We start from the raw sequence: 23200 nt of genomic DNA, 5'->3' as shown, positions 1-23200 counted from the left end.
ACTTGGCCCACAGGTTCTGCACTGCTGAGCTGGATATTCATTTATTCTGCCAACTGATTTCCAGTGTGATGAGGACCAGGAAGACACTGGGGTTTGGTATCTGCACAGCAGGCAGAGCACCATGGGCTGTTCCTCTCTAGGGTCAGCACCCTAAAATGGCAGGTGTGAGGTGGCACTTCTGCAAATCTGAATGTGGAACAGCGGCGTCTGGTTACAGTTTCTCTGGAGCTGCACTGTTACTCACAGGTCCTGAGATACCAGTCTGGAATTTATTCCCCAACAATGCTTAGGCAGTGGCTCCTCAGTGTTCATGGCCTTGTAGATTCTTAGCAGCAGTCACAGGCTGCGCTGTCATTTAGCTTTGACCCTCTCTGGGATCAGCAGGAAGCCTACAGGGTGCCTGTTCGATGCCACGGGCAAAGAGATGGATGAGCCTCCCATGGACTCTGTGGAGAGAAAGGCAGAGAGAGTCATTAGCGGCACTACCTGATAGAAGGAAGACTGCTGTATAACAGCTGTCCAGTTCCCTAAGCATCTTTGGCAACTTCCATGCCTGTGCTTGACTAGGCTACACTTTGTGGAAGGGCCACAGTAAGCTTTTTACTGCCAGTCCCAGTTCTGATCACATGCTGTTGCTCTGATACTTCTGGCTATGTCTGTGTGGCACTAAAGTCTCTTTCACAAGCTTCTAAGTGTTGTCTGTAGATTGCTCTACTAACACCTGTGCCCCTGAAGTACAGCAGAAGAATATTTGCCACAACTATCCAGACAACCTACCTGACGCTGATGTCGGTATGTTGCAGGGTCTCACCATCGCAGGTCCAGCAGCTGGTGGGTGGTTCTTCCTGACACTGCCCCCCACACAGCCCCTTGCGTCGTCGTACAACTGGTTCTCCATCCTTATGGTCTTCCACTTTTGAGGTGAAACGAATAGCCCGGACCCGGTACACACTCACAAAAGGCAGGTCAAACTGAAAAGCACATTTAAGGGTTTTCTTTAAGCCCTCTGATCTCTGAAGCTCATGGCATTACCAGGAGGAGTCTTAACCTCTCCAGCTCTAACTCAAGCACTTGTGGCTTTAAGCAAAGCTCTGTATGAAGCTGCATTCTACTGTCAGAGCAGTGGTCCTTTTAGCCCAAGGCAGACTAGCAGTAGTAGCCTGTCCAAGAACTTAGGCAGGTGGCATTTTGCAATTCTTAATACCCAATATGCTTTTTGCATTTCCTCGGCTGCTCTTCATGCAAAAGCACATGCTCTGAAGGAGAACTGTGGCTCCTCCCCTTATTTAAAATACTGCCTTTTGACCTGGGAACCCCCAAAGTTACATGCAGAATATGTAAGAAAACACAATCGTGTCAAGGCACTGCAGTGGAATAAAATACCAGAAGAAGGAGTATCATGACCAGAACAATTCAGCCACTTTTAGAAACCCAGAAGAAAACTAGCTTTCACCATCCCCTAGCAATAGATGGAAAGGGACCAAGCATACCTTTCAGATGAAGATGATCCAAAGCCTTTGTGCCACTATGGAAAAGGCCCAGTCCTGCGTGTTTACCAACCTAAGTTGGGCAGTGGTGCCACGAGAGCAGAGCCCCACTCTAAGCCTCCGTGGCCTCACCATTTAAATGCATGGAGGATGCTCTTTGTTAACTAAAGAGAGGAGGGCCCAGGGGCCCAAGATGAAAGAAATCATCAGAGGGCCTGTTAAGGAAAGGTGTCCCCTGCATCGGACGGCATAGTTCTCCTCATTTTGCTTAAGACAGGACAATGTAGTTGCCTAGAAAAGTCTCCTGTGTTCAAGTTATATTCTGACAGGATTTCCAACTGCCAGTTTAATGTGTTCAAGCCCCTATCTGTACCCCCCTACCACTTCAACCCTCCACCAGGGGCTTCAGACTTTGCCTCAAAAGATGTTCAAATTCTAAAATAAAGAGTTGACCTCCAGTCAAATAGGGGGCTTCAGTTCTGGAGCAGGAATAAATATATGCCTGTTGTACAGGGTGCTGAGTTTCATGCATATTTGAGTTTTCATAGTTGTAACTGCATCCACATGGGCAGAATTGCGGTTGTCAGAAAGAGGCTTGGCCTTTTAGGTTCTGCCCCCAGCTATGTGGGAAGGCAGAGGCTTTCTCCATACCTGGTCTGAGCCATTGGTGTGCCGAGTCAAGTGTCGCAAGAAGGAGAGTGCTGAGCATTCCTGCACCAGGATGAGGTCTGCTGTACCGTCAGCCAGATGAGCACAGGGGGAGAGTCCCTCCGGGCTCTTGGGGCAGGCACTGCTCATGGAGGTCAAGTTGACAGCCAGGAAACGACCCTGAACCTGCTGCCATTCGCCATCTGGGGGGGGGGGGGAGGTGGAAGAAGAGAGAGGTTATCCTGGGCAGCTTTAGCTGAGACAAAGCAGCTGCTTGGACAGCCTGTTTGAAAAATGTTTTTTCTAGGGTGCAAGACTCCTGACAGCCCTGTGGCAGCAGCAATTTGTTATGTGGAAGTGAAGGTGAGGAACTCCCTCCTTCAATACAACTTCCCATGTGCTGCAGCCAAGCACTGGCATTTAAAAGCTATTTCCAGGGCTAAGCCCTGGCTCAGTAAATCCTGATGGTGGGAGATTAAAGACAGCAACAATGCCCATTAGCCTAGAGCAGGCAATTAATTCCTATTTGAGGTTGCAAACTTTGCTCAGACCTAGGGATTCCCTTCTGTGTTTCTCTACCACATTCTGCCCCAAACAAAGGCAAGCATCTCAAACCAGTTTAATTCAGTGCCACTGCATTTGCAGGAACAGGGAGATGACAATCTGGGTGGGAGTTACTGGTTTGCTTTTGAGGTCTCCCAATGAAATAGAAGACATGTTTTTGGTTTCATAAAATTTATACACTGCTTGATTGTAGAGAAAACCTCTAAGTGGTTGTTGCAAGTGAGGTGGCCAGTGCAGGGTCTATATAGTCTATCCTGATGTGAGGGACTGGCTGGATTCTGATGAGTACACACCAGAGGAAGGGGTGTTGGAGACTGACTGGGAAGAAGGGATCTGAGGGAGGCAGAGAGGCAGAGGCAGCAGGAGCTGCAGGAACGGAGAATGTAGAAGAGTTGCAAGAGGAGAGGGAGGTTAGGCTAGTGTAGAGTCCAGGGCTTCCACACCTCCTCCTCCTGCTCCACTGGCTCCCAGCACCAGGAGAGGATTGAAGAGGGAGAAGCAGAAACAGGTTGCCTGCAGGTGGAGTCTTCACCTGCCTATGGGCAGCTCAGGTGGGGAAGATCCATAAACTGAGGTTGGGGGTGGAGCTTCTCTGTTGTGCCAACTGCCTCATTGGGTGCACACCTAGGAATAGCTGAGAGATGTAGGACTGATAGACCTGCCTTTCCCTAAATTGTAAGTGTACTTTTGACAATAAAGAGTTGATTCCTCACTCTGGCCGTTCCTTGCCTCACAGTGCTGTGACACCTGAGCCTGGAAATTAACAGGGTGGCTACACAGCCCTAGAGGATTATTCTGTGTGTAATAATAGCACCTCTATAGTACTTTAGGATCCACAGTGCTTTAAACATTCGTTAGCTTAGTAATTTTTACAATTTTGTAAAGTAGGCCAGAACTAGTTTTCCCTGCTGTAAGTAGGATGCATGAATGCAGGAGATGGCAGCTTGCTTAAGGCCACCCGACAAATTTGTGGTTGAGATGAGATATGAATCAGGGATAGAATGCCATATGCATTTTGCCATGACATTCCTTTTATGAGAAAAAGGCTTTGGGTTTTCAATATTGGCATGGCAGACAGTTCCTGGGCATGCGCAGCTTCTGGCTTAAGTGGGAAATGTAGCTATGATAAAGCTTTCTGCTCAGATGCAAGATGAAAAAGAACACTTTCTTGAATCAGATCTGGCCACTGCAGCGAGACATGGGGCTTGGGGCATCACCTGGTGTCTGCATATTCCAAAACAGGGGAAAAATGCAAAACTCTATACTCAGCAAAGCCAACTCTTTTTTTACCTTGAAAGCCTCACTGTTGTAGTTATGCTTATGTGCACATTTTCTAGTGCTGCATTTTTCATATTCAGTCACCTTTCTAGCTTGTAATTCTTGAGCAGTCACTGCTTGTGCACTTTGAAAATGCAAAGAGCTGGCATAGCTTAGTACAGTGCTACCTCGGGTTAAGTACTTAATTCATTCCGGAGGTCCGTTCTTAACCTGAAACTGTTAACCTGAAGCACCACTTTAGCTAATGGGGCCTCCCGCTGCTGCCGGAGCACGATTTCTGTTCTCAACCTGAAGCAAAGTTCTTAACCCGAGGTACAATTTCTGGGTTAGCAGAGACTGTAACCTGAAGTGTATGTAACCTGAAGCGTATGTAACCCGAGGTACCACTGTATACTGTTTTTTATTTATCTGGATGCTGTTCTAGGAACCTTTCTGGATAAAAAGTGGGTATAAATATTTTGCATTTGTACACCTGCAACTGATATACTGGCAGCCCCTGAACACACCGTTCATAGGCCACCCCTGGCACCTGCAGGGTCTCCCCCCCCCCATCTTCAAAAAAATTAGGTATCCCATAGAATAGTTTGCAGTGTGTGCTTATTAGTGGTATGTGTGTGGTTTCTCTATTTTGCAAATGTGCCCACAAGCCCAAAAAGGCTGGCAACACCTGAGTAAGTGAAGTGCCTTGAATATGTAAAAGCACTATGTAAATTATTTTATATACTTTGCAGTTATAAGGAGAAGAAACCTGTTTTTTAAAAATATTTTTAAAAGGTAAGTGGATATTCTCAGGAAAATTCCAAAGCCAGCTCTAGTTGCATACAACTAGCGGCAGCCATGGATGTGTCTCGAGATGCACAGAGCCTGTTCCAGTAGAGGCAACATACACATTCACACATGATACATGCCCACTCATGGAAGCGTGCTGGATCAGGGCAAATGTCTCTCTTGTTTCTGAGGCCTCTGTAGATGCTGTTCATACATTTAAAATGGGGGGACGGGGACAAAGAAGTACTGAATTCTGCTTAAAAACATGTGACAGTAAAGTTAGAATTTCTAATCTGTTCAATCCTATGGAATTCATGCATATAATCAGATCATTGTCTCACATTTGCATGTCACACCCATATATGGTTCTGGTACAAGAGGGTGCAGCTGAATTTTAAAAATAAAGTAGGATCTAGGGCACGTGGCTTCTATGCCCAGACCCTAGAGCAGCTTCAGCTTACAGGAAAGCATATGAAGGCACTGAGCCAGATATAGCCCCAGCCAGTCAGCTGAGTATCAGCTTCAATGTCTAGTTCTCTCACCTATGTGCTGCTCCGGTTCTGAAAGGTTTTCTTCCTCTGTCCCAGCCGGTAACTGTTTGCTAGACTCTGAACAGACCACACACCTGAAAGAGAGGGGTGGTGTCACTTCTGATCCCAGCCTTTGTCTTTATTGTAAAGCCAACTGTCAAACTTCCACCTACCCAGAGCGGCAGCGTGTTTGGTCCCTTGGGTTTGCCTCCTCCGTTCTGGCCACTTGGAATTCCACGGTGCCTTCATAGCTGCAGTTCCTTAGCAGTGCCTTGGCTCCTGGAGAGAACAGGGAGAGAGTTGTTTTCAATTGACTGGCAGCCTGCAGCACTTCAGAGCAGGTTCTAATAACTGATACATAACCCTAACAATCTCAGCTTTTATTGAAATACCAAGGACTGTGCCCTGGCTTGCTTTGCTTGCCAACCCTGCCTTCCCCCAGCTCCTTGGTTGTCACCAATCCTCCCACCCTCACTCCCACATCCTCCTCCCCAAATGAACCTCTTGCCTTCCCACCTCATGCTGCCCCCACAGCCGAGTGGGAGGAAGAGTTGGTCTGGCAAGAGGAGGAGCACAGGAAGGAGGCTGGAAGTGCTGGCTGGCCAGCCTGAGATCTTCTGGTGCTGCCACCACTGCCTTATCTGGACCAGGGGCAGATTACCAGGTTAGCTGGCTGCCACTTCCGGCCGCCTTCCTCCTTCCCATGCTGCTCCTCTGGCTAGGCCAATTCTCCACTGTAAATTATGAAGCTGCCGCTTCTGGGTAGCTTCCTTGTCTCGGCATTGGTTCTCCTGCCACTCTTCATGCCAACAGGAGGCTGTGCAAACTACTATGGGAAAACCAGTAAGTACAACTATAAAGAGAAAAGGGGCCAAATTTACATCATGCAAATTATCCATCAAGTTTACAGTTAACACTATTTCATAAACGGAGACGCTCACTCGTAATTCAAAGGTACCACATTCCCTGGTTATAAGGCAATAAGGTTCATCTTACTGCTGGCCAGGCCTATCCTTGTCCCCTGCCCCAAGCCAGAGAGCCATGTCAAGCCTAGGAAAGAGGATTTCAGTGGGCTGGTCCAGATATTCACTGTACATGCTCCCTCTGACAGTTGGGCATCACTGTTCAGCTTATCACAGTGGGTTCCTTCCCCTGCATACCGGCATAGGTGTAGCGCATCGGGCCCATCCAACGGTACTTCTCACTGGTGCTCACTACATCACCATAGAAGCCATAGCCAACCAGTGAGACTGAATAACGGAGAAGCTTTCCATTGTGCCAAATGCTGCAGACATCCATAGGTTGGCTGTCCCCTAGAAAACAGAAAAAGGCCACTAAGGTTCCAGATTATATATAAGTTCCACCACCCAGTATTGTGTTCTGCTACACATTTTCCATCAGAAAAAGAAGTAGCATCTATATTTACCAAGGTACAGATCTCTGTTTGCAATCCTCAGCAATTACTGGAACACAGTAGCCAAGATCTACAGTATCATTTGCAAAGGCTAAGGGCCTCCAAAAAGATGTCCTTATCTTCTGTGCTAACCCTGCTCATCTATCAGTTGGCCTCCCAACTTTTTTACTTTAGTGGGGGTGGGGGGTTCCTCAGACCAGGGAGGATTTGCAAAGTTCCCAGCTGAGATATGTCAATACTCCATTCTCTCAAGAGTTGAATGCCATGAGCCATGGAATAAATGGGTAGGAAAAGGGAAAATCAGTACCTATAACAATGTGCAGAGCAGAGGTGAGGGGGTCGTTTGTTCCCACAGTTGCAAAACAGATGCAGTCTGTAGAACCTGAGGTAGAAATGGAGAGCAACAGATTACTACCCAGACTGGCTGGGGCAACCCAGTCAGATGGGCGGGGTACAAATAATAAATTATTATTATTTAAATAGTTATTATGACATTACCTGGCTGCAAAAAAACCCCCTGGAAATGCACCTTACTTTCTCCTGCATCTTCAGATGAGCAGAGCCAAATCTCAAGAACATAAGAGGCCTGCTGGATCAGACCCAAGGCCTGTCGTATTGAAGTATCCTGTTCTCACAGTGGCCTGGCAGGCACTAAGAGGACCATCTGAAAGCACTGGGTGCCCACAGGTGCTTGCTACCTTGCAGGTCCTCAATCCCAAACACTCTTTCTCTCAAGCACCCAGGGCCTATATACTCACCTGCGGGTATGATGCCAATACGAAGCCTTGGGGACAAGAGTTCTGCATCAATGTCATTCTCTGATCCCCCGGCTTTTTGCTGTGTCCGGTCAATCAAGGCGTGCATTAGCTCATTAAAGGTGCCATCGCCCCCCACACTCACCAGTCTGTGGAGAAATGAGGTAGATTACATTAGGCACTGAGAGAACCTCCCTTGTGGTCCCCAAGTGGAAAGGTCCATGATGGGATTAAATATGGGGGGGGGGGGAATGTATCAAGTTACAAAAAAAAAATAGATTGTATTCGGGAATGGGTATCTGACTGTTTTAAATATTACCAAGTGAATGAAGTACTTGTAAAGGACTTGGTGAATGGGTTTTCTTACTGTAGAACAGAGTTTGATATGAATTTGTTAGACAAATATGAGAAGTTAATTTTCATAGAATCATAGAGTTGGAAGAGACCACAAGGGCCATCGAGTCCAACCCCCTGCCAAGCAGGAAACACCATCAGAGCACTCCTGACATATGGTTGTCAAGCCTCTGCTTAAAGACTTCCAAAGAAGGAGACTCCACCACACTCCTTGGCAGCAAATTCCACTGTCAAACAGCTCTTACTGTCAGGAAGTTCTTCCTAATGTTTAGGTGGAATCTTCTTTCTTGTAGTTTGGATCCATTGCTCCGTGTCCGCTTCTCTGGAGCAGCAGAAAACAACCTTTCTCCCTCCTCTATGTGACATCCTTTTATATATTTGAACATGGCTATCATATCACCCCTTAACCTCCTCTTCTCCAGGCTAAACATGCCCAGCTCCCTTAGCCATTCCTCATAAGGCATCGTTCCCAGGCCTTTGACCATTTTGGTTGCCCTCCTCTGGACACGTTCCAGTTTGTCAGTGTCCTTCTTGAACTGTGGTGCCCAGAACTGGACACAGTACTCCAGGTGAGGTCTGACCAGAGCAGAATACAGTGGCACTATTACTTCCTTTGATCTAGATGCTATACTCCTACTGATGCAGCCCAGAATTGCATTGGCTTTTTTAGCTGCCGCGTCACACTGTTGGCTCATGTCAAGTTTGTGGTCAACCAAGACTCCTAGATCCTTTTCACATGTACTGCTCTCAAGCCAGGTGTCCCCCATCTTATATTTGTGCCTCTCATTTTTTTTGCCCAAGTGCAATACTTTACATTTCTCCCTGTTAAAATTCATCTTGTTTGTTTTGGCCCAGTTCTCTAATCTGTCAAGGTCGTTTTGAAGTGTGATCCTGTCCTCTGGGGTGTTAGCCACCCCTCCCAGTTTGGTGTCATCTGCAAATTTGATCAGGATGCCCTTGAGTCCATCATCCAAGTCGTTGATAAAGATGTTGAATAAGACCGGGCCCAAGACAGAACCCTGTGGCACCCCACTAGTCACTCTTCTCCAGGATGAAGAGGAACCATTGATGAGCACCCTTTGGGTTCAGTCAGTCAGCCAGTTACAAATCCACTGAGTGGTAGCATAGTCAAGTCCGCATTTTACATTTTACATTTTGAAAATGTATAGAATACTTCTGGAATGGAAAGGACAAAATGGACAAAATGGTTAAAGTACCGTATTTTTCGCTCCATAACACGCACTCCCCCCCCCAAAAAAAAAAGATAAAGGGAAATGTGTGTGCGCATTATGGAGCGAATGCAGGCGGGAGGAGCCGCTCTTGCTGGCTTTTCGGCGAGGCAGGAGAAGGAAAGCAACCTCCCTTCCTCTGGCTCGCTGGGAAGCCGGCAAGAGCTGCTGACACTCTGCTCAGCACTCTTTTAACAAGAGGTGGCACGCAGCGTGTCTGCCTGCTCTATGGCTTTTTGGCGAGGTGACTTTATAGTCTGATGGGCTGACTGTAATTCAAGGAAAGGGAGAGCCGCTTACTCTGCTTTCTTTACAATAAGCCGGAAGGAGGGACAAAGAGGGCATCCCCTTCGGTCCCTCCCCCAGCACCTCACTGGTAAATTCAAGCAAAGCGGCTTACAAGGCTCCTGCCCCTGCGTCTCCTCCTCTTTTTTGCTCTGGTTCCAGCGAGGCAAGGCAGCTGCACAAATGTGAGCTCTCCCTCTCTCTTCCTTCCTTCCCTCCCTCCCTCCCTCTTCTAACTTCAAAAAATATTTGGGGGCGGCCAGGTAAGCCCCACCTCACATACCACAATGGGGGGTGGGGGATGACTCCCTCAAATATTTAATGGGGGGTGAAGGCACCTAGGCCCATAGGAGTTGGCTGCTTTGCCTAGGACAAATGTGAGCTCTCCATCTCTCTTCCTTCCCTCCCTCTCTCTTCCAACTTCAATAAAATATTGGGAGGGGCAGGTACAGGTAAGCCCCATCTCACAGACTGCAGCTAAATTCTCTCTTCATTTGTTAATGACAGTGATGATGTTTCTTAATGCCACTGTTGACTGCTGTTCACTTTACATGGTTGTAATATGATTCTGATATACTGGTTGTTTATTAAATAGTTTAGTACAACATTTGATTCAGAATATTTTTTTTCTTGTTTTCCTCCTCTAAAAACTACGTGAGTGTTATGGTCAGGTGCGTGTTATAGTTATGATACAATAGGGCTATAATATAGAATTTGCCACTTGGGAGAAGCTCTGGAAAGTTAAATTAAAATTTACAGTCTATTATACATTAAAAAAGAATGATATGAAGATGATGTATAGATGGTACTTAACACCGTATAAGATTGCAAAAATGTATAAGAGTAAATCAAGTACCTTTTGGAACTGTAAAATGTTGGGTGGAACTTTTTTCATATGTGGTGGACCTGCAGAAAGGCGAAAGGTTATTGGGAAATGAAGTATAATGAGTTTTTTTTAATGTTTAAAGTGATGATTTCCAATAAACCTGAGGCCTTTCTGTTAGGTTTAATTGGATCAGAGCTTCTGAAGGAATTGTTTAATTTGTTTATGTATGTTACGATGGCAGCAAGAATAGTCTATGAACAAAACTGGAAAGAAGAATGGCTTATGAAAATAATGGAATGTGCTGAGAGGGCTAGACTGTGATTATTAAAGAACAGAATAGGAAAAAAACTTGAAGAATGGAAATATTTTGTAGAATATTTGAAAAAATATCATGGTTGTGTCATGTTGTGTGCGCTGTTTGGCCTCTGCTCTTCAGCGCCGCAGCAGCGACTGGGCCAGGACCTCCCCTTCTGCTGTGGGGCCTCTGTTGGGGCCCACCACAGCTACAGACACACCCCAGAAGCACAGCCACGGCCCAGTCTGACCCATCACATGGCATGCAAGCACTTTTCTGCAGGACTCCTGGTGTCCACTTGTAGCAGATTGCTCTGGATTCCATAGAATTTATACCCTAGATTGATCTGAGCACACAATGTCGGTGGACTTCTAGTGGGGTCTCAAAGCAGGATACTGAGGGTCATCAAGACAGCAGGGAACATAGATGCAGGTAAGGTGACAATATGTCCTTTTTTACAGAGGAAAGTCCTCAATTTGAAGAGCTCTCCATTCCAAGTCTGGCAATATAAAGAATGCTAATGGGGAGGGCATTTAGTAGCTAGATAGCAGATTGAACAGGCAAACAGATCACCAGGTCACAGTCTTCCCTTGATATTTCTATTTAAGCTGTAAGTATTTCTAAATCAATACGTATAAATTAACATATATGTTCTCCTTTGTCCTATTTTTTGGTGATGCAAAAGTGGCCATCCTAGATGCTGGCTAGTCCTTACCCATCAAAGTCACTGAGGTCTTGCTGCAGGATGTAGTCACGAGCCTCGTTGGCATGGCAGGTCTCTGGGAAGGTGCAGAGAAGGTCAGAGGTCATGTCACTGGGAATGGGGAAGAGGCCCGTGTCACAGAGAAAGCAGGAGAGTGATGGTCAAGAGAAATGGGACTTACCCAGAACTTGAACATGGATCCCAGCAAGGGTGAAGAGAGGGGCCACCTGACCCTGGTAGATTTCCACTGCTCGCCCGCGTCCCCCAACCGGGTTGATGAAGACAAGGAGGCTCTTGGGCCGTGTAACTCCTGAAGCAGAGGGACAAAAAACATCAGAACTTTCTTGGATGAGAGCAAAGGCCCATCTAGCCAAGCATCAATCAGCTTCCTCTGTGAAGCACACATTCAAGTCATGAAAAAACTGTCCTCCCCAATGTTGCCTCCCACCCCCCAAAAAGTAGTATTCAGAGGTACATCGCTTCTGAGCATGGGGTCCCGTTTAACTATCATTTTGCTCAGTGTCCATACATGAGAGGGGTGGAGACTTGATTTAAAGTCACTGTCAAAACTCCAAAACGTAATAATCCAAACCAGAGTCCAGCCTTGAACTAGCTGAAATAGCCATCATGAGTGCCTTCAAGCTCATGAAGAAAGCCCACCTTCCCTTGCTACTTACTTACCACAGTCCCCACCAAACACACACACTGGGAGGGCCTTGCTGTCTCTCTCCTCTTGAAAACTAAGCCCTGCTCTCAGGAGCAACCTTCCTCTGTCATGGCAACCATGGCCTGTCTCTGAAGGCTTCCATCCAAAAGGAAAGCAATATCCTTACCAGCCCTTTCCACTGCCACCTGAGAACTGACCGTGGTGATGGATCCAGCTCTGTAGGGCATTGACCCAGCGCACTGCCAGCTGAGACTTGGGAGGGGCAGTGAACTCCAGCACCCCCAGGCGCCAACACTCTTGCTTCTCCCGCTGCACAAAGAAAACTGGAAGAAGGGGAAAGAGGAAGTGAGAAAGACTGGTGGACAAGAGGGCTGGTGTGGGATCTTGAGAAGCCAAGAGGGAGAGGCCTCCTGTGGCCCAGCCCTTAAAAGGTGTGGAGCATACAGGAGATGGCCTGGGGCATTAATTACACATTTTTCATTGGAAATAGTATATACATTTACTTCCATATGTATACATAGTTGTATAACTCTTGCTCACAGTCTGAAGAAAGAGGGTGGCTATTGAGTTTACCTCTCAATCCTCCTCCCTGACAGGACTGAGAGTCAAGGACTGGAAACAGTAGAACCAGGAAGATGCCTAGAGTAAAGAAGTTCTATTTCTATGGTTAATCAAGGCTCCACCCTCTTCTATGTGGCAGAAATATAAGTTTTTCTCCCCCGCTCCCCTTTACTACCGTAAAGACTAAAATTTAAATCAATGATCAGGTGGTCAGGAGTTCATAGCAGTTATAAAATTTACTGTACCATGGAACTAGGAAGAGAGCAGTGGGACATCTGGGGAGGAACTAAGCACAGTGCTAAAACCCAGCGAGCCAATTTGGGGTGCACACAGGGGAGGAAAGGTGGCAAAAGGCCCATCTTAGTCCAATAGCTCTTCCCCAGAAATAGCATGTCCCATATAAAGAATCCCTGACTGATGTCCATCCAACCTTATTCCAAATGCCACCAAAGGTATTGTACCCCCAGAAGTAAGCTCTACTGTTTGGACCTTCCACCCAAGATTTACAGTAACTTTCATATTTGACTTTTCAGGCTGCATGCCATGTTCTGTAGCATAAAACTGCCCACACAGGTTCCTATGAAGCTTCCTGCTTTGTTCTATCCTGCTCACCTGTGAAACAGCTTTCAGCCTCTGGAGGATCCTCCTCTCCATCCCTGGTAGCACCAAGCCTTACAGCAACCATCTCCTGGACTGGAATGCAGAATCCCTGACCTGGGGAGAGGGGAGATCCATTATTCAGAGGGTGCAGGTGCTGAGCAAGTGCTGATGGGTTAGAAACCCTTGACTCCACCTTCTCTCACTCTCTTTCAGAACCAGACTGCAAGCAAAGGGCTCTTGATTGCAGATATGCAAAATTCCTGTGCTGTATGACTCAACTGCCCACTTACTCTCCTGGGTCTTGGCTGGCCATTGCAAAGCACTTCACAGTTGTCCTTGTTGTCCTTCTTCACACTGGGGGAGAGGAGGTTAGAACACCCTTGTCAGGAGGAATGCCAGGACTGTATAGTGGCTCCTGGATGCTGGGGACCCCTGCTCACCATCTCTGCTCATTTATTTGCCCTTTCCCTCTGAGAGTCCAATCCACAAACCATGCAGAGGGAGAGGAGGAGGATGTTCCTTCAGGCAGAAGAAGCTGCAGGACAGATGTGTGGGCCATACAGGCTGCCCTGCATCCACTAGGTGGGTGTTACTCAGTTATATTAAAGGTACAGTACTGGCACACAGTGGGGAATTAGCTCAGCATTTATTGATGGCTGACAGAAATATACTATGTTCTCTAATTCAGGCTTCCTCAACCTTGACCCTCCAGATGTTTTTGGCCTACAACTCCCATGATCCCTAACTAGCAGGATTAGTGGTCAGGGTTGATGGGAATTGTAGTCTCAAAACATCTGGAGGGCCAAGGTTGAGGAAGCCTGTTCTAATTGGAAGAAAATGACTGAGAATGGATAATTAACATCTGGGATATTGTGTGTATGGTGAGAAGGCAGTTGGCCAGGTAACATTTTGTGTGTAAAAAATGGCGTGTGTTTATAATTTATTGGAGCAAAAACGTTCTAGATAATGTAAACCCAGTTGTGTTACTTGAAACTTTATGACTTCAATTTGTTCTGTTTGAAATATGTTCTTGTTTTTAGGCCTGGATATTTTTTTTTAATTTTTGCAACTTTATCTATTTTGTATTCTCCCCCCTTTTCCCCCTTCTATATATGAAACTGAACATAAAATAAAACAGTAGTAGTAGTGGTAGTAATGCCAGTCTGTTGCCCTAAAGAGGATGCTGTCCCATCACAAGCATAGGAGCCAACTGCTAGGGGCCAAGGTGAGGTCCCTCCCCCCCAATAAAATATCTGAAGCCCCCCAGTTGATGCGCATTGTCATTCAAACGGTGCATGTGTGCTGCGTCTTGTGATTTATTATGCGGGACATGGCTTACCTGGCCTCCCCAATATTTTATTCAAGTTGACACCCCTGATCACAAGTTTTGAAATAACCTTGAACCCTCAATCCAATCTGCTTCTGTACTTGGAATAGTAGAGGAAATCCTGTCCTTCGCCTCAGGCCAGCCTTGACACTTGAAGGCAGGTAAAAAATCAGCAACAGCAGGAGGGAGAGCTGCCAAGCCATTGGGCCACAGACACTTGTTTTTTTCCTGCTTTTAATAGCTCCCAGTTCAGCTGGCCAGGAAATTTAAAACTCTGGTCAGGCCAGTAAAATTCTGGTCAAAGACCCATGAAGCACTGAACAAACCGGACCTTTTCAAACCCTATACAGTCCCTAGGGGGTCAACTAGAATAACCAGTTGTGGCACCGATGACGTCTTTGCTGCAGAGGAAGCTGATGTGACCAAGAAAGCCACATATATTTGAATGGTCAGGGGACACATCCTCTGAGCACCAGCTCTCACCCATAATGGCAAGCATCCAAACCCACTCCCTCAGTTTCCTACACTTCTGCACCAGGGCATCTGCACCAGCCTCAAGGGAAGGGAAGCGCATGCACAACCAACATGCTTTCAGGTCAACCCAGGTCCAGACCCAGGTCAACCCAGGTCCAGGTCCACGGCAGCACTTTCCCCATAGTAGTAGAAAGAAGGCCTGCCTCTTCCTAGCATCAGCTTAGTGCACTCCTTCTTTTGATAAAAGGAACAGCAGAGAGCTGAATGCTAAGAGGCCCAGACAGCCAAAACAGCTGGCAGGCAGAAGCCCTGCAGCTAAGACAAGGGCAGAGATGGGCAAACAGTGGGCCACCTCTTAGGAACACCCCTGAGGCCAGGGGTACATTAGCAGACACGAGAATACAGTTGACCCAACACCTGACACCTTGTCTGCTCAACTTTTAAAGGAGCAAGGCAGAGCCTGTCACTCACATGGTTCTTATGCCAAATGAAAAGAAGATTGACTCTGCACCTTAGCACTTCTAAGGGGCTGGGGGGAGGGAAGCTGGCTATAGGACTCCCGTCCATCCCTCTGACTCCTCCTCCAACCCAGACCCAGATGGCTCTACTGATTAGCTGGCTGAGTCTCTGGAGGCGAAGGAGAGATGGGCCCAGTGGACTTCCCTCCTCTTCTGGGACATCTGGCAACTCTGGGATAGGGCCCTCATTCTGATCCCTGCCCAAGCTGTCTACAGCCACACACCCCGCTCTGAATCCTCCTCCTCTGATTCCTGCTACCCTTGCCCCATCCTGCCTGGCTCTGCAGGACTCGTGGCAAGCACTCACTCAGAGAGTCGTGATAGTAGTGACTACGAGCACGGGTAACTTTTTAAGAGGATTTTACAGGTTCATGGAGGTTTGGCTTACTGAGGGCTGTTATTCTTGATGAATAAAAATTGATCTTTCATTTTACTGGCATGTGTCTGTATGTCAGAGACAAAAGATGAGTTACCTCCATCATGCCCTTCTTGTGAGTGAGATCCTTGCATGACTGCCTTGTGGTGCATGATTAGCTCATTCCAGACTGAAGCAGCTGAAAGACAAAGCCCCACTCCCATGGCTGCTACACACCCAAACGGTTGTGTAAGCTGACTTGCACTCAGCTTCACTGAGGGCACCAAAAAGAGGACCAATATTTATTCATTAGACTCTAGGCAGGTAATTACTCAAAAGACAGGTATTCTTCTCCTTTAACGCAGATATAATATGATCTTCTCACAAAGAAGCACTAATGACCTCAACTGTCCAGATTTCCAAGCTTGGCCTAGTCACACGCCATTTTCCAACAAGATGAAATGCATGTTTCATACTTCACTTTCATAATCAGTGCTTTTTTCGGGGGGGATGTAGGGGTACGCATACTCCTAAACATTTTGTGAATCTAAGTTTGGCCTCATTGAGGGGCAGTATTTCAATATGAGTAGGAAAATGAGAGTACCCCTAAACATTTTTTTTAGAAAAAAAAGCACTGTTCATAATTATGTGTTTTTGAACTGTAAGTACGTGTAACTCCCAAAATACTGTGAGATTATCATAAATGTCATAATGCAGTATACAAGTTTGTGAGATTCAGTACCCACATAAATCTGGGAGCACTTTATTACTGATTCAAGACTAACAAAATATCAGGGACAGGTTGAGAGAATGAGGGGGCCCATAGGAACCACACAGTGTCACTGAGAACTTCCAAGAGGTCCGTCTGTGAAGACCTGGTCCCTTCAATGCAACAGCTGACATATGCAGCATTTCATTTCCCCATAGGAGTCAATGGGAACATCTAGGGGTCCTTCAGGAAGCCACCAGCCCTGGCCCCATCACTTGCAGCACTGAGCTAACCCCAATTCCACCTCACTTGGCTCTTTCACAAACAATGTTCCTCTTCAGTTCAATCTTCTAATCAGATGCCACTTGCTTAAGAATGGAGGGACAGGGGAAATGTTAAGATCAAAGGATGCCAACAGTCCTGATTTCTTGCTGGATAGCAAGAATACCAGCAACAATGAGAGGAACTAGCTATTCCAACTTCCAAGCCTTGTTAGGTGAGTTGAATGACCTTTGTATGTTAGTAAACTGACCTGTTTCACTCAGATGTGAATAAAAATTCCTGCCTGGAGGCTAGCGTGACCTTTAGTGAAAGCCATGCTGCAGTAATCTGACCCTGCAATTCCTGCAGTGAACCCCGCAGCTTGTTCTTCAGCCACCCTAGAGCAAAGCTTCCGCAAAGGTGGGAAGCGGAGGACAAACAAAATTGCAACACAGGATAGAAAATGTTTTCTTATTCTGCAAGAGCTTCCAATTGCATGCATTGTTCTGATTCTGAAACTAGTTTAGAATCATAGACTGAAAGCAAAATGCCACTAAGGAGGAACAGGCAGTTTATACATGGCTTAGATAGATGTTTCACCTCTTGGAAGCCTTCTATTCATCTTCCCCATCCAAATATATAACAACTATATAATACAGATCAAACTAAAGGGTTGATCTATTCCAGCACTGTAACAGTGCCCAGCCTTGGAAGTTCACAAGCAGACTGCAGAGCAAGAAAGAAACAACTTACCCTTGACTGTGGCCTTCTCCTCCAACGTGACATCCTCCAGATGTTGGCCCCATTCTGCCTGACCAAGGGTCAAGGATGATGGGAGTTGTAGTCCAACAACAACTAGAGGGCATCAGGACAGGGAAGGCTGCCTACCCGCCTGCTACACTCTGTACATGGGGACTGTATTCAGCTATCATGACAGCTGTCCATAACCCTATCCTCCATTAAAAAAATTAAAGCTAAATAATCTTTACATAGGGACGCGGGTGGCACTGTGGGTTAAACCACTGAGCCTAGGGCTTGCCGATCAGAAGGTTGGTGGTTTGATTCCCCGAAACGGGGTGAGCTCCTGTTCCTCGGTCCCTGATCCTGCCCACCTAGCAGTTGGAAAGCACCTCAAAGTGCAAGTAGATCAACAGGTACCGCTCCAGCGGGAAGGTAAACGGCGTTTCCGTGCGCTGCTCAGGTTTGCCAGAAGCGGCTTAGTCATGCTGGCCACATGACCTGGAAGCTGTACACTGGCTCCCTCGGCCAATAAAGCGAGACGAGCGCCTCAACCCCAGAGTTGGCTACGACTGGACCTAATGGTCAGGGGTCCCTTTACCTTTACCTTTAACCTTTACATCTGCAGAGAAAGTTCATAAGCTATAGTAGATACTTTTTTATATAGACCAAGATCTGCTACACAAACTCTCTAGATAGTACTAAGTAAACCGAATTTTTCTCAGTTTCTTTTCCCAGTCTGTGAAATGAGTAAAATTAACTGATATAATGGATAAGGATGTGAGCTAGAAAGCTTCCCCAATTCAGCTATCACCCTTTTCAATAAATGTACTGGGTGATCTTAGACAATCCATTCTTTTCACAGCCTCAGCCACCTCTATATCTGCAAGGTGGGAATAATATTGACCTGCCTTACAGGGCTGGTGAAAGGATTACAGATAAAACAAACACACTTTGAAATCTGAAAATGATCTCTATAAAATTCTCAGTATTATTACTTCTATCCTGCCCTAGAGGATAGTTGTGAGAAAGCATGAGAGTCACACCAGAGAGCATGCACACAAAGGGATCCCACACAAAGGGATCTATTGACAAACATAACAAGCAATGAAATACAATATGCATGCAGGTGACAACTAGATTTACTCCTTTATAAAACAAAACCACCAGGATCTACTCCTGCTCAAGCCCCACTGAAATGAATTTTCACTCCTCAGTATAAAAGGGCTTTTCACTCTCACATTGCAAACACACTCATACAAGACTTTTCAAAAAGGGAAGTATGAGTGAGACCTAAAACAAAATGTTGGGGTGTGTGGAGTGCTCCCTGTTCAGGATTCCACCTCTTCCATTCAATGTCCTCTTGATTTCCCACACATTTGCACATATACACTTGCGAGTTGGACTGCAGTCCATGGCCACTAAGGAGCTCAGTTCTCACTGGGCTGTTGGGGGTCCTTACTGCTTTTTTCTATTTGTTTCTTATTGTTTTCGTACTTCTATAAACTTCACATTATCCCATCCTCCCCATGTCTACTGACACCTGTCTCCTGCATGGTTCGTGCTGCTTTGGCTGTAAAACAAAACAGCACTCTCAACATGAACCCTGGAAATAGGAGTTACTCACACACACCTCTGGCCCTGTGCTCCTTTAGTGATTCTCTAAGTCTGCATGCATTCTTTCCACATCCACCTGTGTTAAATGATTAACCTCAGTGAGGAAACTATTCTGGTCCTAAGAGTGGAGAGATAATTTGTCTTGTTTACCCGGAAAGGTAGTGCAAATATTAACCAAGACTAACTGCATTCAGAGGATGGAACAGCATTACCCTTAATAAAACATTAAAATAATTAGTACTGTGTTAACATGAATACAGCGGGACCTCTACTTACGAGCATCTCTGGTTACTTATCCTTTGGGATATGCATGTGGCAAACCCTGAAGTTATTGCCATGCAGCTGGGGGAAGAGGGAGAAGCAAAGTCTGCTGGTGGAAGAGAGGGCAGCCCAGGGGCAGAGTACAAGCAGAAGGTCCCAGGTTTCCTTCCCTGCAGTTTAAGCAGGATTAGGTAGTAAATGATGGGACCCCAGAGAGCCACTGCCAGTCAGAGGAGGCACAACTGGGCTGCATGGACAAAGAGTCTGACATGATACAAGGCAGGCTCCTCTGTTCCTAAAATGGGGCAGCCTTGTCAACAATGTCACATCTTTTCTCTGCAAAACCTAGGCAGGAGTGGGAAAGGTTCCTGCCAGACTTTGGCTACAGAACCACCCCCCACCCCCACCCCAAGGCTGGATTTAGGTTTGATGTGGCCCTAAGGAGCTCCTGAAGGTAATGGGGCCCTTTAGATGTCCAGCTGTCCTTTGTCAACAACAATTGTCACTGTTTTTTGTGTTGAATATATGCTATGTGGTAATTTATGGATACCTAATAGGTATCTAAAGCCATTATATTTTGGAAATGTACATCCAGTTGTTTTTCCCTTTACATTTTTTGGGGGCCCCAAGCTATAGCTTGTATAGCTTATAGTAAATCTGACACCGCTCCTCCCTCTACTCAACTGTCACACAGTGGAGTTCCTACCGGTTGTTTTCAGCATTGAAAGTGATTTTAAAGCAAACAAGAGTCCCCGGAAAGGCCATAATTATGGAATACTACCAACGTTCACCTTTACAAAGTGGCAAGTACACTGGATAGAGCAAGCCTGTGTAAATCTACTCAGAAGTAAATCCCATAAATGCAGTGAAGATTACTCCCTCCAGGGTGTATACAAGATCGCAGCCTTAGGCATCTCGTTAAAGCACATGCACCCCCCGCGCCCCTGAATTCTGGGACCTGTAGCTTTGTGGGGAGAAAACCAGTGTCCGAATTGGGGGGTGAATGTGTGTGCTCTGCTTCAGAGACCTGGCGCCTCTCAAACCCTGATGGAAACCTGAAGAGTCAAGACCCCCGACAAGCGGCCCCAAGCTTGGAAAAAGGCGCCCGCCCCCAAGCCGGGGGTTGCGCTAGATGCCCCCCGGGGTCCCAGGGCCACTCACCGCTCGTCCGGCCCACCAGCTCCGGCGTGCCCAGCAGGAACTCCCCGCCCGGCGGCAGAGACACCAGGACCCGCCCGGCCGCCGTGCGCAGAGGGCAGCGCAGGAAAGTCTCCCGCATGGCGCGCTCCGCTCGCTCTCCCTCCTCTGGGGCGCCGCCCGCCCGCCCGGCCTGGGCCTTGACCTGTCGCGGGCCGGCTAGGGCGCCGCCCCGGGGCGGGGGAGCCCGGGAACCCGCCCAGCCCGGCCCGTGGGAACCGTCTCTCCGCCCGCGGGGCCCCAAGAAGGCAAGAGGGCCCCGGGAAGGAGTTCCGGGTTTCTTCTTCCCTCACCAGCACCATTCTTCCCGAGGGCGCCTGGCCACAGGCAAAGCCGCTGCTTTCCACGGAGGGCAGAGAGCACTGTCCCGGCTTCATGGCCCATGGCCCCCACCAAGGGCAGGCAAGGGCAGGATCTTTGCATCTCAGCTGGACCTGCCTGCAGTTTCCTTCTCAGCTAGTACAGAGAGTTGGTCTCTGGCCTGAAGGGCTTCCTTGGTTGAGGCCGCCGAGGTTGCCAACCGGCCTGAGGAGGATGTTGGAAAACAACTGCGGGACAGGGGGGGGGCAAGGTATGTCGCGTCCTGCATAAGCAACTACATGACATGGGGCACACACACCATTTGAATGGCAATGCCCCTCAACTTCGCCGGGGACAGCCCCTTCCAAAATTTTATTGCGGGGGAATGAAGCCTCTTCGGCCCTAGGAGCTGGCTCCTGCGCTGCAACAGCGCGCCCTTCTCTGGGATACTGCCAGCAACCCCCCTTGCTCCCCAGCTGCTCGCACTCCCGATCGCAACTGCTTGGGTTCCTTTGTAGAGCTGAGCTGATATTAATTCTGATTATAATCTGTAGTGTAAATAAAGATCCTGGATTGGACAAAGAGGATAGCCTACTTTGGTGACTGCAAGGCAGAGACAACCAGTGCTATTTTCCTAGAAAAAGAGGTGCCAGAACTCACCATGAACACATCCTTCATCCACTTAGAATGGCAATGGTGCTCACCTGAGAGGGGCCAGAACTGAGTTCCTTCGAGTTCCAGCTGGAAAAAAGCCCTGGATCCAACCATGGTCAGAGATCCTCAATCCAGCTGCTTGAGAACAAATAGACAGGTTGCAGCCATATACAGTCCTTAACAGATACAAGTTGCCCATCCCTGATGTAAAGGATGTACTGGGTGCACTGACCTCTTACTAACTATAAGGCAAAATATTTTCAGTGCCAGGAAGGAACCTCTTCATAAGCAGCTCTCCTCCTCCTCCTATGTCCTCTCTCTTTTCTGGGGTGGGGTGTCTGTGTACCCACTATACTTGCAAAGCACGTTTGAAGCACATTATTTCCCACCCCCCCAAGAATAATGTGCACTGTAGTTTATTAATGGTTGCTGAGAATTACAACTAGAGTGCCTAAGGAGAGGAATGTGCTTCAAATCTGTTTTTTTATTGTTCCTTTCATTGATTAAACAAAAGATAAAAGTTTAAGAGATTTGTTCATTGCTGTTTTTTTGCTGGGGAAGTAGGAGAGAAGAAGGCTGGATTTGAGAACTGATCCTCCTAACAACAATGGCTGATAAGTCAATAAACCTAGCCAATTGTAGATTAAGTATGGATTTAAGGCAGGAACCTTCAAGCAAACCATCAGAGGGCAAGACTGCCAGGCATGGGGTACTGGGACCCCTGCTTTGATGGGGTGCTAGTGGGCAGCGGAAAGGCCAGGTTTCGGGTTTCAACTTTGAATGACATAGGCTGGAGGGATGTCCTTGGAGTCAGCAGCAAGGAGAAGGAGGGGCGGAACTCCAGGTGAGCTGGGAATGGCAGGCTGGAACTAAGAGACACAGATGATGGCTTTTTGCTGTCCTTTGCATCCCCCCCCCCCTTAAGGGGGAAGCCAGACTCTCATAGGTGGGGAAGCCCAGCCAGATGGGTGGGGTATAAATAATAAATTATTCTTATTATTATTAATGTTCTGCAATCCATCCTAGGTGCAGGTTGTATTTATGTGTAAATACAGTGGTACCTTGGTTCTCAAACTTAACCCATTACAGAAGTCCGTTCCAAAACCAAAATGTTCCAAAACCAAGGCGTCCTTTCCCACAGAAAGTAATGCAAAACGGATTAATCAGTTCCAGGCTTTTAAAAACAACCCCTAAAACAGCAATTAAACATGAATTTTACTATCTAACAAGGCCATTGATCCATAAAATAAAAGCAATAATCAATGAATGTACTGTACTATAAAACAAATAAGACAGTATTCTAGATGATAGAGATTAAAATTATTTTTTTTCCTTACCTGCACTGATGATAGTCATTGTTTGCATGGGGGGCTTTTATCCATTTCTGCAGTCACACAATCAATCAATCAGTAGCTGAACTGGATTCCACACAATCACAAAAACAAATTAACGGAAAAAGCCTCAGAAACAAGAACGCAAAATAAATAACAAAAACAAAGGCGCCAAACTTAATCTGTTCCAGAAGTCCATTTGACTTCTGAAATGTTCGAAAACCAAGGCGCAGCTTCTGACTGGTGCAGGCGCCCCAGAAACAATAGGTGACAGTCACATCGGATATTCAGCTTCCAAAAAATGTTGGAAAACTGGAACAACTTACTTCCAGGTTTTTGGTGTTTGGGAACCAGGGTACCACTGTAAAGCCATGTATCACAAAGACACTACAGTCTCCGCTGTGCCTCACAGTCCCAAAAGGGAAGCACACCTGCAACCCCTGGAATCTTGCACCACTTGTGGAGCTTGGGCTGGCATGGAACTATGTTTTGGC

The 23200-nt window shown here is 47.0% G+C and overlaps 1 protein-coding gene across 3 annotated transcripts; it reads right to left on the bottom strand.

Moving 5' to 3' along the window:
* Nucleotides 1–13: 13 nt before the first annotated feature.
* On the bottom strand, nt 14–20537 carry LOC307205982 (ceramide kinase-like). 3 transcript variants are annotated; one of them, XM_079958739.1, is made up of 13 exons: nt 20386–20537; nt 12977–13078; nt 12001–12126; nt 11318–11446; nt 11149–11212; nt 7448–7593; nt 6997–7071; nt 6436–6588; nt 5449–5554; nt 5288–5370; nt 2139–2338; nt 778–971; nt 14–446 (listed from the first exon to the last, which is right to left on the bottom strand). In XM_079958739.1, exons 1-13 carry the CDS (start codon nt 20501–20503, stop codon nt 356–358), a joined length of 1587 nt encoding a protein of 528 aa, XP_079814865.1. In that variant the 5' UTR covers nt 20504–20537; the 3' UTR covers nt 14–355. The 3 variants fall into 3 exon arrangements, with proteins under 3 accessions (XP_079814865.1, XP_079814867.1, XP_079814866.1); XM_079958741.1 differs by lacking the exon at nt 20386–20537 and adding an exon at nt 16880–17877; XM_079958740.1 differs by lacking the exon at nt 20386–20537 and adding an exon at nt 15757–15826.
* Nucleotides 20538–23200: the final 2663 nt, after the last annotated feature.

The sequence above is a fragment of the Podarcis cretensis genome, assembly GCF_951804945.1.
Source record: "Podarcis cretensis genome assembly, chromosome: 17".
Classification (NCBI taxonomy): domain Eukaryota; kingdom Metazoa; phylum Chordata; class Lepidosauria; order Squamata; family Lacertidae; genus Podarcis; species Podarcis cretensis.
Note: the sequence above shows the minus strand (reverse complement) of the source record. Positions and strands in the feature narration are given on the sequence as shown.